Source organism: Mastomys coucha, unplaced genomic scaffold, assembly GCF_008632895.1.
Source record: "Mastomys coucha isolate ucsf_1 unplaced genomic scaffold, UCSF_Mcou_1 pScaffold7, whole genome shotgun sequence".
Classification (NCBI taxonomy): Eukaryota; Metazoa; Chordata; class Mammalia; order Rodentia; family Muridae; genus Mastomys; species Mastomys coucha.
In genome coordinates, this window is record NW_022196913.1 from 56,149,826 (window position 1) to 56,164,246 (window position 14,421).

At 49.7% G+C, this 14,421-nt stretch overlaps 1 protein-coding gene across 9 annotated transcripts in view; it reads right to left on the reverse strand.

The window, feature by feature from the left end:
• Positions 1–14,421, reverse strand: part of Sema4d (semaphorin 4D) — a 108,545-nt gene that overhangs the window by 31,412 nt on the left and 62,712 nt on the right. For all 9 annotated transcript variants that reach the window (XR_004115385.1, XM_031359553.1, XM_031359552.1 and 6 more), the window contains 5 exons: positions 10,874–11,192; positions 9,105–9,250; positions 7,983–8,045; positions 6,418–6,516; positions 800–893 (listed from right to left, as the gene is read on the reverse strand). Coding sequence is in view for 8 of the 9 variants with exons in the window: in XM_031359553.1 (XP_031215413.1) it covers positions 800–893; positions 6,418–6,516; positions 7,983–8,045; positions 9,105–9,250; positions 10,874–10,979 (508 nt within the window). In the remaining variant the exon portion in view is untranslated. The remainder of the gene's footprint in view (positions 1–799; positions 894–6,417; positions 6,517–7,982; positions 8,046–9,104; positions 9,251–10,873; positions 11,193–14,421) is intronic.

Consider the following 14,421-nt stretch of genomic DNA (forward strand, 5'->3'; position numbering starts at 1 on the left):
AGCAACGGCAAACAGACACTCCTCGGTGTGTGACACCCCAGAAAGCCATCCTAAGTAAAAAGCACTGTAAGTCAAAAAAAAAAAAATGTGTAGGTTCCTACACTGCCAGGCAGCATGGTCCAGCCTCGTCTACTTTTTTTTTTTTTTTAAAGATTTTATTTATTATTATACATAAGTACACTGTAGCTGTCTTCAGACACACCAGAAGAGGGCGTCAGATCTCATTACAGGTGGTTGTGAGCCACCATGTGGTTGCTGGGATTTGAACTTCAGAAGAGCAGTCATGCCCTTACCCACTGAGCTATCTCACCAGCCCCAGCCTTGTCTACTTTAATATACTCAGAACTCATACTTTAGTCTATAACTGTGCAGAACTGTCCCACATGACACCTGTTTTGTAATACAGTATATCAAAGTTCACTGGATGTTGTACACTGACGGTGAAGCTTGAACCTTCACACTGGCTGAAAGATTCCAATGTGAACTATCTGTAAGACAGCAGGTGCCCCCTAACCTCAGATATTCAGGACCACAGCAGGAGGCACACAGTCACAGAGGCAACCAGGTGGCACAAAAACTGACAGACAGAAGCCATGTGCTACTGCAGTGGGGCCTCTGCATGAGAGTTTCCCTCTGAATGAGAAACTCAAAAGCTCTTACTGAGGAGTCTGTGCCATGGGTCGCTCTGAAGGGAGCTCACGTCCAGACAAACCCAAGGAAGGCAGGACTGGGGAGTGAAGAGCTGAGTGTCCCAGGGAGCAACATCACATGCCACCATAAACTCAGAAACAGGACTCACCAACCATGACTGATGTGTAGCTGTGGGCGGGGTCGAAGGGGCATCTTCCTTTGCCATCTTCACTTTTCCCCAGAAACTTGAAGGATGTCAAGTTCTACAACGGAATAAAAAGACAACATCTGGCCTCTTGGTGCTGAGGAGCTGTCCCTGCACCATTTAAAGGAACGGATTCTCTTCATTTCAGAAGACCAGAGTGTAGAGCAAGTGGGCCCTGACCCATGAGGGTCCTACCCTGGGATCGTTGACGCCTGACGTACATCTTGTGCGTGTGACAGAGCCTGGGATATGCAGGACCAGTTGTGCTTGCTCAGCCACACTCCTCACAACACAGGCAACACAAACCCAATGAAAACAAACCACAGAACCCTCACCCCCGTTCACCCACCAGCAGCAGCTCCTGGAGGAACCATTCTGATTAGGCTGCGCCTGGCTCTAAGCCACCCCACATTGTATAAAACAGTGGTCTCCAGGCTACGCCCTGCCTTAGGAGATTCTGCTTTGCAAGCAGCTTTTGATTCCACTTTTGGGTCCTGAGTAGACCTGCAAACCACACCATCCGCCATGCAGTATCCCCAAACAGATGGGTAAACGGTTTATTCCTGGGAACAGAAAGGGGAGCCACCCTATGAATTTACCCAAGTGTGTCGGGGCACACAGTTATATGACAAATGCCTAGGAAACCAGACCCAAGGATTAATAAACTAGGTGTAACTTCCTTACCTGGTTCCCTTAAAGTGGTAGACACCCGACACTGTGATGGACAGCCCCATAGGAAACTATCAGTTGATACCTGGTTTGTACACCAGGGATATCCTTCTGTCTTGGAAGACTCTAGCTTCCAGCTTCTTGGAGATGTCTAGTTCTCTAACCCATGACTGCACCCGCTCCCAGTCCCAGCACTGGTCTGGTTTGAAATCAATGCAGACTCTCTGAGCCCAGGTCTGGAACCTCAAGCGTCTTTAACCTGTATTCACTCTATCACCATATATATGGCATAAACACATATTCGCTCTGTGCTGTGTGGTAGGACAGTTAACATTACTAACTAAGAGCAGGAAATGGTGGTGCACACCTTAAATCCCAGCACTTGGGAGGCAGAGGCAATCTCTGAGTCTGAGGCCAGCCTGGTCTACAAAGCAAGTTCCAGGACAGCCAAGGCTATACAGAGAAATCCTGTATTAAACAAATAAAAGATTGGAATAAAAGAATCTGCATTTGCCTTGGCCAGATCACTAAGGGAGGCAGCATTAAGTCATAAACTGATGCTACTAAAACCGCTAAGCCTTGTGAATTTGTTATTGAATAAATTCTGGCATGGGGGTGGGGGGGGATGGACACAAATGTGTTTGGTGTCCATGTTTCTAACACAGTGCTCAGGACTGCCAGCAGGTAACACAATCTTGGGATAACCTCTTTCCACCCGACAAGGAAATCTCACGCCTTAGCTTTCTACTGCTGTGATAAACGCTGTGACCAAAAGCAACTTGTGGAGGAACGGGTTACTTCAGCTCACTGCCCACCAAGCAGGGAAGGTAGGCCAGGAACTCAAGGCAGCAGAGGCCATGGAGGAGTGCGGCTTACTGGCTCAAGCCTTGTGACTTGCTCAGTCTGCTTTCTCATACAGCCCACAGTGGTCTGGCTCCTCCCACATCAACCACTGATACACAATGCCCTAGAGGCTATTACCTATCTTCTAGAGGTATTCTCTCAACTGTGGTTCCCTCTTCTCAGAGAAGTCTAGCTTCTGTCAAGCTGACAAAACTTAAACAGAACAAGAAACCCACACCACGCAGGGAGAAACAGATCCATCCAAACATTAATACACAGTGAATCAGAACGTTCTCGTGTGGGGAAAAATGAGACACAGTTCAACGGCAAGTGACAAACCGTGGGGAAAATGCCCACAAAGTGATGGTGAAGAATTTCCACTTCTGGATAGACAAGAGGCATTGAGACACATATAGAAGAATACAGCAGATGCAAGCCATTAAAGGGACAGGAACACCCACAGGGCAGCCTATCAGAACTCCAGAACTGTTGAGACAATCCAAGTAGGCAGTCACTATAGACTTCACATACTGGAGAGGCTGGGGAGCAGGACTGTCCACCACAGTCAGGCTTCCAGCTCTGCCAGAGACTGCTGGCTGGAAGCCACAGGCCAGCAAGCACACAGGGCCTCACAGTGTCTGCAATGACCAACCGGCCAGTTAAAACAATAAAGGTCACCAGTCAGGTTAGGAAGTGTGAGTTGAGGTGACAGCGTGGCCCACTTGATAAGACCCATCTGTCGTCACACCTCCCAGGGATGCCTGGAGGCTACTGGGGTTGTGCCTTGCTCTAAGATACTGGGAGGAGGGAGGGATGGAGGATCCTGGCAATCACTGTGTTTTCTTAGCTGTGATGATAAAATCAACTGTGCAGGAAAATGTCCCCATTCTTAGGAGAGATGCTTGCAGAGGCTATAGGAACCACAGGCCACACTTTGTCACGTGTACACACACACACACAATTACAAATACATACACCTGGACACATGCACAAATGATACATAGAATCCACAGTGCAGTGCAGGTGTACAACTGTACACAGAGAGGGGCTCTCTCGTAGGCTTGAGGTTTTTGTTTTTTTTAATTTCCTAGAGTAGTTTTAAAGCAAGCATTCTGTCTCCTTCCCTCACACACAGGTACTGCTCTGTAGTGTAATTGCTACAATAGCCCTGAAGCTCTCAGGTAGACAGATGGTGGTTCAGTCAAGAGGTGCTGATGTGGGAAGGTCTCTCCTGTAACCACCCTCTTCTTTTCCTTATTTCCTCCTTCTCTGCTTGCTTTCCTTGTTTTCCACTTATGATGCCTCCTCCAACACACGCACGCACGCACACACACACGCACGCACGCACATGTACAAACTAGCAATTTTAGTTACATCCCAGAACACCGTTTAGCCGGGTAAACCTGTACAGTGGCCTCCCTCCCCAGACATCTATACAAATATTCAGTTTCTTAATTGTCTCTTTTGACTTTTTTTTTTTTTTTGAGCTATATCTTGTAACCTAGCTGACCTCACACTTAGGAGCCTTCCCACAGTGCTGGGGATTCCTGGTAGCCTCACCATACCTGATGTGTTGGAGCGTTGGGTTGCGTCAGAAAATACCACACTAGGCCCAAACAGTTCCACGTGTAAGAGGTTTAATTGAGAGGGAGTAGGGGTAGTGGCTCAGAAAGAGAGGAGAGAGAGAGCAAGATGGAGGAATATTCCTGTATATATATGGGTTGTGACGTAGCAGCCACAGGTAAAGGTGGGAGGTGAGCCCAACGGATTCTGGGAATATGGTGGCTGTTGCCCTGGCAACAGGTCTGTGGACCCGCCCATGTATCACCACAGGCTCTGGATGTCGTGATGCTGACAATACCTAGCTGCCAAAGTGAATTCCTACTGAGTCTGTTTGCGTAGTTATATCCCTACTTCAGGTGTCTGGATGTGTGTCTGCACGTATGGTGTACAGGTATGTGGTGAGTGTATATGTGGTGCTGGGGATCAAAATCCAACATCTCTTGCAATCTACACAAGCCTCTTGTGATGGTTTGTATATGCTTGGCCCAAGGAGTGCCACTATTAGAAGATGTGACCCTGATGGAGTAGGTATGGCACTGTGGGCGTGGGTTATAAGACTCTTATCCTAGCTGCCTGGAAGTCAGTATTCTGCTAGCAGCCTTCAAATGAAGATGCAGAACTCTCAGCTCCTCCTACATCATGCCTGCCTGGATGCTGCCATGCTCCTGCCTTGATGATAATGGACTAAACCTCTGAACCTGTAAGCCAGCCTCAATGAAATGTTATCCTTTGTAAGACTTGCATTGGTCACGGGGTCTGTTCACAGCAGTAAAACCCTCACTAAGACACCTCTAACTGAACTATAACCAGAAACAAGCTTTAAATTTCAGCTGGCTGAGGGTTTAGGTGAACAAAGCTCTTCATTTCAGGAGTCTCCCTCACCCGGGATTCCAGTCATCGGCGGCCAGCTGCAGCAGAGCAATGAATTACTCTCCCGCCTCCTGCCTTGCCTTGCCCTGCACAGCATCACTCAGCCGTGTGCAGCAGACCAACACAGTGCAGACTACCTTTCCATGAATACTGAGCCTCATGGTCATCAGATATACTTGGTAAGAGCCAAGGTTTTGGCATTTGGTGGAAAATTTGGATCTATGCCCAGCAGAGTAGAGAGGAAAACCATATATTATATTTCATACTTGTTATGGTTCATGTGTAAAATGTCCTGGTTGCAGAAGTGAGGTGCGGGTTTCGGGGAAAGCGGGTTTTGGGGGCATGCCCAGGTGCCCATAGGTTAGCTCTATCTCTTGTCCCCACACTGCCTTCTGTTTTGCTGAGGTGTCTTCCATTTTCTTTTTCCCTTAAGCTGCTTTTAATCAAGTATTTGGTCACAGCAACGGCCAAGTAAGTGACTTGTAACAGACATCGTGTTGGTAAGCTTGTGCTGTTTGAGCTCATGGAGAAAATGGCTCTGGCAGCAGGGTTGCCCCTCCTCCATTTTCAGACCCAAGCATGTTTTCCCAGGGTCCTCCAAGGCCCCTGACTCCATGACAGAGAGAACAGCAAACAACCCCAGAGTAAAAACACTGTGCCCTTGACAGCAACTAGGGGGTGAATCATCTGCAAAAGAGCTTACTGTTATTTATCTCACAATATAGAATTGTCTACAGGGATGAGGGTGTCAGCCATGGAAGCTCAGCTACAGAGATGGCTCCAGCTGACTGCCTCAACTTCCCCAGTCAGTTCCCAATGGATGCTTGATGCTCCTAAGGCGATGGTATCTCTCTACTGCTGTTTGTTCGTTTATTTAAAATCCTCACTCGAGTGGACACTCGGCACTGACCAGGACTCTGCTGGGAACCCCAACCAGCTCCCTTAATGAGACTTCCTTGATTTCTGCTGGATGTTTTGAGCATCCAAGTTGGTGTTTTAGTATCTGTCTGTCTCTTGGTGTTTTCTCTTTTTTGAAAGTATGGCTACCGCAGATCATCCTATGGACATCACAGAACACTGGTCAGAAGGAACTGGACTACGGCTGCTGTAAGAAGTCCGACTGAATAGTTCTTAGTCCTTACGGTTTGCAGAAAGAACAGGAGAGGCCGTGTACTGGCTGGTTTTGTGTGTCAACTTGACACAGACTGAAGTTATCAAAGAGAAGGGAGCTTCAGTTGAGGAAATGCTTCCATGAGATCCAGGTGTAAGGCATTTTCTCAACTAGTGATGAAGGAGGGAGGGCTCAGCCCATTGTGGGTGGTACCACCCCTGGGCTGGTAGTCCTGGGTTCTATAAGAAAGCAAGCTGAGCAAGCCAGGGGATTCAAGTCAGTAAGTAACATCCCTCCATGGCCTCTGCATCAGCTTCTGCTTCTTGACCTGCCTGAGTTCCTGTCCTGACTTCCTCTGGTGATCAGCAGCAATGTGGAAGTAAGCTGAATAAACCCTTTCCTCCCCAACTTGCTTCTTGGTCATGATGTTTGTGCAGGAACACAAACCCTGACTAAGACTGGCTGGCTCTCCTTTAGTCATCAGCCAGGCTGGTACATGAGCAGAGGAATAATGCAGTGGTCTTACCAGGTGGTCACAGGTGGGCTGGAACGCATTGGTCCCACACACATAGAGGGAAGTGCTGCTTAGCGGCTGCAGTACTCGGATATAGTTTAGGCATTCTGTCTGCAAGGGAAACACATACCCCATTAACAGGCACCCACCAAAGAACCCAAGTATCCACTTGGTAAGGCCAGTCATCCGCTGCCCTGTTCTCTCCTCTGCTCGGGTCGGTCTGTCTACGTCCATAGCGGGGGGGCGGGGGGAGCACACTGCACCGGAAGCCAGGCTCTGGAACGTGAACTTTATCTCTGTGGTGCACAAGCAGTGCAGGTGCCAGGCATGACTTTAGCTCCGTCCCTAATAGATGGCCAGCCTGTATCTGGTGACTAAACAAAGCCAAGACCAAACCAGAGCTGACCTCAAATTGTACTGGGGAGCCCACTACAGATGGCAATGTATTTACCCTTGCTAAACACACACCATTCATTTTTGGTGCCCATATCGCCAAAACAGACATTCTACAGGCTCCTACCTTCCTGAGGACCTCACCCTATATTCCCAGTGCCAGCACATAACTAGAAATAGTGACTAGCAAGGCCTGAGAGAGAGGCTGGACCCAAGGGTACAGCCAGCTATGCATCCCTGAGGGCCCAGTGGGAAAACAAAGACAGCAATTTGGAGCCCGTGTGCTATTTTAAGAGAACAGTATGGGCTATAGCCTGAAATTATCTCAAATCGGCAAAGGGTTTTTTTGTTGTTGCTTTTTTTTCCCCAACAACCATTTTCAAATGGACGGGGTATCACTCACAGGAAGGCTCCCTACCAAGGTCACTGTGGGTCCCCACAGGCAGCAGTGCAAGCGACACATATTGCCTGCAGCAGTGAGCCCATCACAATGCCTGCCTGCCTCAGGCCCTGAGTTAACGCCATAGCTAAAGACAGGTAGGACTGGGAAAGTGGTCAGTAAGCATTTACCCAAGAAAGTTTAACTTTAAAAAAGCAAACACTCTTGAGTTCCTGTTTTAGCCTTTTGTTCTGAAATCAGCTAACAACTGATAAACTTTGCCACTGCTGAGCCGTCATGAGCACTATCGGAGACAACCTGGTTCTTGTGACCTAAAAACCGCATTTGTGGGGCACCAGGCAGGCACATGAGGGTCCTCAGAGCTCTTGAGTGGGCACACGGATATATAAAAACAAACAAACAAACAAACAAAAACAACAAAGCCCATCAAAGCCCCGAAAACTCTTCCGCCTCAGCTGGCGCGTATGTGCCAGAAGCCCAGGAACACATAGGAGAGGCCAATTTTACACCACGGACTAGCGGGCAGCAGAAACTACATCCTGCAGTCACAATGTCGGGCCATTTGAACAAGCTTCTCCAGGGCTAAGGATGCAGGCCACCGGGCCTGAGGACATCAATCCTGGGGGCCAGGGGCCAGGGGCCAGGGAGAGCTGCCTCAGGGGTTGAGACAGCAGGACTGAGCAGGATCACGTGATGCCAGGTAGGCATGCGTAAGACTGGTACTGGGAAGGGTCCAGTAACTGTGAGGTGTGTGCCTGGGCTCCTTGTATGTGCGGTCAGTTACCTGCTTTGACTTCCCTTTCTCTGCGCACTTGGACTTTTTGTCTTCAGAGACCTTCCAGTATACCTGTGAGGGAGGAACGTGTCACAGCCGGTTCACTGCAGCCCCCACCCTGGGAAAGGAACTGCTGGATAAAACAGACAGTACCAGAAGGCACCCGGCAGCTCAGGGCACACTGCTTTGAAGCCAGACTAGAGTCAGATGAGGAAGAGGTTCAGGGAGCAGGCGAGGGCTGGGACCCCAGAGTCATCCCCAGGGCTTCCTTATGTTCTGTCACCATCATCCCCAAACCAGCAGGGATAACACAGCCCTGGGCTTGAGACAAAGCAACAGTAGGCTGGGGAGATGGACGGCTCAGTGGGTGCTTGCCAGTAAGCACAAAAACCTAAATTCGATTCCCAGAATTCACGTGTAAGGGCCAGGTATGGCACTGTGCACTGGGGAGACAGAGACAGGAGGCTCCGTGTGGCTTGCTGGATGCCAGCCTACTGGACGAGCTCCAGCCTGGTTGAGAGACCACGACTCAAAAAAATGAAATTTTAAAAGTGGCCAGCACCCAAGAACAGATACCCAAGGTTGTCGTCCTATGACCCCCCCAGCCCCACATAATAAAAGTATAGCCAATTAAATTCTATCCAAAACCGGAGGCTTTCATCTGTTCCTTTTTTAAATCAGCCTTAAAGCGTTCTATTACATTATTATTATGTGCAGATGTGAATTATGATGGTGTGTAAGTGGAGGTATGAGGACAACTTGTGGGAGTTAGTGTGTGGATGTCTGTTGTGTGTGTGTGTTGGGGGGTGGGGATTGAACTCAGATCATCAGGCTTAGCAACACTTGCCTTTACCTGCTGAGCCATCTCTTCCGATCCTTCCTGACCTAATTTTTCTCCTTTGAGAGTTTGACAACTGCATAGAATGAATTTCAGACATTTTCAGCCCCTGTTCCTCTCTCCTCCTTTTAAAGGTGACCAGACAGAGTACTACTCAACACAGTTGAGACATAGAAACAGCCTAGCTGAGCATCCTGCTGGAGTCTGGAGCCAGACCCGTGCAGACTAGAGATGGGGAGGTAGCGAAGGCAGCCCCGTCTACAGGAGCATGGCTGGGAAGCCACAGGACCTACCTCATGTTGCTTCTCAGAGACGTCCAGCGCATTCACTGCAAAGACAGCTTCCCGGGCGCCCACGTACAGAGTGCCTTTGTCCTCACTCATCAGCAAGGCCGAGTAGTTAAAGATGCCTGGCTCATGAAACTGCACCAAACCTACCTCTGCCGCACCACAGAGGGGGAAAGGAAGAGCCAAGGAGTCATTGCTGAGCCTGCATGCGCCCTGTCCCACATCACTGTCAGGACCAGACCTGTCACAGGGACCAACTATGTCATGCTGCTCCACCAGGGTACAGAACTCAGGACCCCCAGGTAACCTCAATGCATCCATCAAGTACAAGAGAGAAGCTAGCCCATGGCTGGATCCCTGAGGCTGGCATGCATCCCTAGGCTCATACCCCTGATCTCCTTTTCTGTCTCCAGGTCCTTTTTTTTTTTTTTTTTGGTTTTTCAAGACAGGGTTTCTCTGTATAGTCCTGGCTGCCCTGAAAGTCACTCTGTAGACCAGGCTGGCCTAGAACTCAGAAATCCACTTGCCTCTGTCCTCCCAAGTGCTGGGATTAAAGGCGTGCGCCACCACCACCCGACCCAGGTCCTGTCAAGTTCCAAACCCCTCATGCTGGGGGCTTCCAGCACATCACAGACTCTTGGTGTGGTGGTTTGAATATGCATGGAACAGGCAGTGGCACTACTAGGAGGTATGGCCTTGTCGGAGGAAGTGTGTCACTGTAGGGGTGTAGGGGTGGGTTTTGAGACCTTCTAGCTGCCTAGAAATCAATCTCCTCCTGTCTGCCTTCAGATGAAGATGTAGAGCTCTCAGCTCCGCCTGCACCAAGCCTGCCTGGATGCTGCCATGCTCCCACCTTGATGATAATGGACTGAACCTCTGAACCTGTAAGCCAGCCCCAGGTAAATGTTGTCCTTGTAAGAGTTGCGTTGGCCATGGTGACTCTCCACAGCAATGGAAACCTTGTCTCAGACACCTGGTTTACACTCTACCTCTTTAACGTGTCTTTAGCCGTCCACTTTAGGTTTAGAAAGATGCAATGACTTAGAACTTCCTCGCTCATGAAATAAATGCCTTACTCTGAAACCCTCAACACCAAAAATTCAGTACTAGGAGCTGAGATGCTCATCTGTCTAGTATATGCAGGGTCTATGTTCTTTCCCTGTGCCCCCTTTTTAAAAAAGTCAAGATGCGGGGACACATCTCTCTCCAAAGCAATTTCCAGTCATTACCAATGATTTCCAGACACAAGTTGACACTCTTTTGCACCTACACCAGTTTAAGAACATGCTAACACAGGCAGGACATACACAATACTGGTTTTCTTAGACAGGGTCTCTCTATGTGGCCCAGGCTGGCCTGAAACTCACAATCCTCCCGCCTCCGCTTCCTCAGTGTGGGAGTCCCACTGTGAGGCTGAGCTCAGCATTATGCGCTGGCATCAGTGAGTTCTGAACTTGCTTGCTAGAAGTAAGCATCCTGAGTGGCCAGGTGGCTTCAGAACTAGGCATTCTCATTGCACTTTGCTTCCTGGCTTCTGTCTTCACACTGTTCCCTCCCTGGAATGTGGGACAGCCAGTGTGTCCCCATCCTGGAAGTCTGACCTGGAGACCTCTCTGAGGCTGAGGTGGAGCTTAAGTGCCTGGCATGTAGTCAGCGTTCAGTAAGCTGTGCACCGCTGGGGTCACACACACAGTCTAACTAAAGCTTAAGCCTGCCCTGACAGACCCCACAGAGCCTTCTCCAGAGAAGCAGGCACTCACGGCCTTCACACTCACCTCCATGTTCCCAGGTGATCCGAGGCACAGGTGCAAATGCCACCGCAGTCCTCAACACTGCCACCAAGGCCAAGAACAGCCCCCTGACAGGGACACACATCCTCATGGGCAGGGGCCACCGAGGCCTTCAGCAATAGGCACGCATGGATGGCGGCAGGCTGCGGTGGGGTAGCAGCGAGGACCTCTCAGGCCCCCCGAGCTGGGACCAGCAGCACAGACTGGAGCCCATAGGGAGTGGGGTTCCCGAGTGCCCACATGTCCGGTTAGCAATGGCCACTTTCACAACGTCATGCCAAGGCGACGGGTATTCCCTTCTGACCTGCAAAAGAAAGAAAGGGCACGACTAGGTCACAGCAGCTCCGGATGGTTCTCAGTCCCCTCCACCCCCATCTACTGCCCATCCTGTCTGAACCTGCCGGCTGAGGGACATGGAAGGCATCCAGGGTTTGTGGGGCTGCCAGACAGACAGATCCTGCAGAGAGAAGACAACAAGGCTAAAACACACCAAGGTGGAAATAAGCTAGGTGTTTGGTGCCATGCCGCAAATGAAAGGAACAATAAGGGTCTCTCAGTTTCCCTGGAGGGCTTACTTCCTAATTTCTTACATGCTAACCCAGGAAAATTACCAGACACCAGAGGGTTGTGGTTACAGGGCGTGTGCCTGAGAATACATGCAAGAGTGCACATGCATGAGCAGACACACAAAGTGCATGTAGCCATACACAGATATACACAAAAATGCACACATGTGCTAACATACATATATACAGTATGTAAGCACACACTAACCTTCACACCCATGAAAACATGCCCTCAGGGCCTCCTTTTGCAGGATAGCTGGCCACATCAAAGGACACAACTAGCCCAGGAGGCAACCACAGCTCTTCCGGCCTCACCAGGAAGCCATTAATTACCATGGAAACACTAGCAATTAACTCTGATTTGTCCAAACAAGAAACAGAAGACCAGGCTTTGCTGTTAGATGGAATTGTGGCCACAGGTCTCTTGAGCCTCTGTCCCTGTCCTCACCTGCCCTAGCCAACAAGCGTGAGGCGCAGCGCACACCAGGAACCCAGGATGCAGAGCTCAGAGCTGAGTCACACCGGCTGTCTTGATACACAGATAGGCCTCACCTTTGGGTGTGGCTACTAGGAGCTGACAGAGCACAACAATTTCCAGATGTGGGCCCAATGCTGGCACAGCATCTACCCACCTGCCAGGCCTCCCCTGCCCCACCCTTCCTCCCACAGAGGGTGGGGCCAGCTGTTCCTGCATTTCTATTCAGTCCCCTATCCTATCCTGTACTCAAGGCCAGGCTGTCTGGTCTCTATCCCAATGGACTTAGAAGCTTCCTAAAGATAGTCCGAACCCCTCCTTCCTCCAAGGACTGGGATATTCTAGGCCAGTGCAGCTCACTGTTTCCCTAACTATTGCTATAGCCCAAAAGCAGACACAGGTGACATGCAAAGAGGTGACTCTAGTTATAGACGGTGGTTCTACAGAACAGGGGTCGGTCCTGCCCCTGTCCTACCCTAGAAATTGACAGCAGCCAAGCATGGGGTGGGGGGATGGGGGGACCCCTACCCTGATCCAACAGAAAGCAGGAAGCCAAGAACAGGTAGTGACTGGGAAACAGACAGTGGTGACCCAGACAATTATGAACTCTACGTTCTCAAGTTCACAATGTGCCCCGCTGTATAAGAGCCCATTCTCCTGCCAAAGTAAGGAACAGGGCTGTGGGTTGCTAGGGTCCAAACCATGGGAATCCTCTTAAAGCCTTGTCACCAACTCCCTCCAACACTGAGCATCCACAGTGCTAAGGAAAGTCAGGACAGCAGCGCCACTGTGATCTGATCCCAAGCACCCTCTGGGTACAGAGGCATAGGTGGCATTGGTCTAAGCCCAGAAGACCCTGGGTTTTGCAGAAACTGGAGATGACTAGAACAAGGGAGCTGTAAAAGGCAGGAGGCCCTCTGATTTGTGTGCACATGGTTCCAGCAGTGAGGGTCAGGTGGCATGGGACAGATGTCTCTTCCCTCTTCAGATCCTCCCCTGATGGAAGCAGATGTTGGTGAGAACAGAGAAGGCTGGACACCTGCCAAGGTCTCCAGCCAAGGTCATGCAGGTAGTAGGGGTCACATTCCACTCTGCAGCCTGCCTGAACATTTTTATAAGAAAACATTCCTTCAGGGCTGGGTGTTTATCTCCATTGGTAGAATGTTTGCTTCTCATACACAAAGCCCCGAGTTCAATCCCCAGCACTTCATAAACTCAGGTATGGTGATGCACCACCAGGTGGAGGCAGAAGAAAGAGAGGCTCAAGGCTATCCTTGGCTATGGAGTTTGAGGCTAGTCTGGGCCTCTACAGAAGACCCTGACTGGAATAAACTTTACACATACAAAACAGAAAGAAGAAAGGCAGTTCTTCCAAGATTAAAAGGTGGTAGTGCAGGCCTTTAACCATAAGGCACAGGGAGCTCTGTGAGTTCACTGTTAGTAGAGTCCAGGCCAGGGGCTGGTGAGATGGCTCAGCGGGTAAGAGCACGGACTGCTTTACCGAAGGATCTAAGTTCAAATCCCAGCAACCACATGGTGGCTCACAACCATCCGAAATAAGGTCTGACACCCTCTTCTGGTGTGTCTGAAGACAGCTACAGTGACAGATAATAAATAGATAGATCTAAAAAAAGAAAACAAACAAAAGACAAACAAACAAAAAAAAAAAGAGTCCAGGCCAGCCAGGGCTACAAGTGAAACCAAGCCTCAAATAGACAAATAAACAGGTGTACCAGATGTAAAGGTCCACACCTTCTATCTCAGCACTCTGGGGGAGGAGGCAGGCAGGATCCGGTCTACACAGGGAGTCCCAGGCCTGCCACAGTTCCACAGTGAGGTCCTGGCTCAAGATTTAATTAATTATTTTGTTAATTAACAAAAATTGATTAACAACAAGCTAATTAATTAAGTCCTGGAAAAGAAGTGGGGTGGGGCCAAACAAGACACCTCCTCCCCCCCAAAAAGAGTCCAGAACCAGGGCTAACAGACCAGAAGGAATTTGGCCAACACCATTCCCAACATGGTGCCTTGAACCTGTGAACTGACGGACACACAAGCCACTAGTTAGGATGCTCTGCCACAGCACGAAAGGACAGGAGGTGGTTCACAGACACTGAAGGAGTGAGACCCATCTAGCTGAGAAACACAGGAACGGACATGCTGGGAAGGATATAGAAGGACTGCCCCTAAATCATCATCATCATCATCATCATCATCATCATCATCATCATCATCTGCAGCAGCCATCATCATCATCAGCAGCAGCAGCAGCAGCAGCAGCAGCAGCAGCGAATTTTAGAAACCCAACGTCTTCCTTCTCAGAGCTGTGAGAGAGTATCACAAGATACATGTATCCCGGAAACCCAGAATGAAACCCTATATACTCCATCGGCTTCTGGTGGCACTGGCCACGGGAAGCACGCTCACCCATCTGCAGCCCCACTGGCTGGATCCACAGCAAGTAAAGACACCCAATCTACACCTCCTTCTTC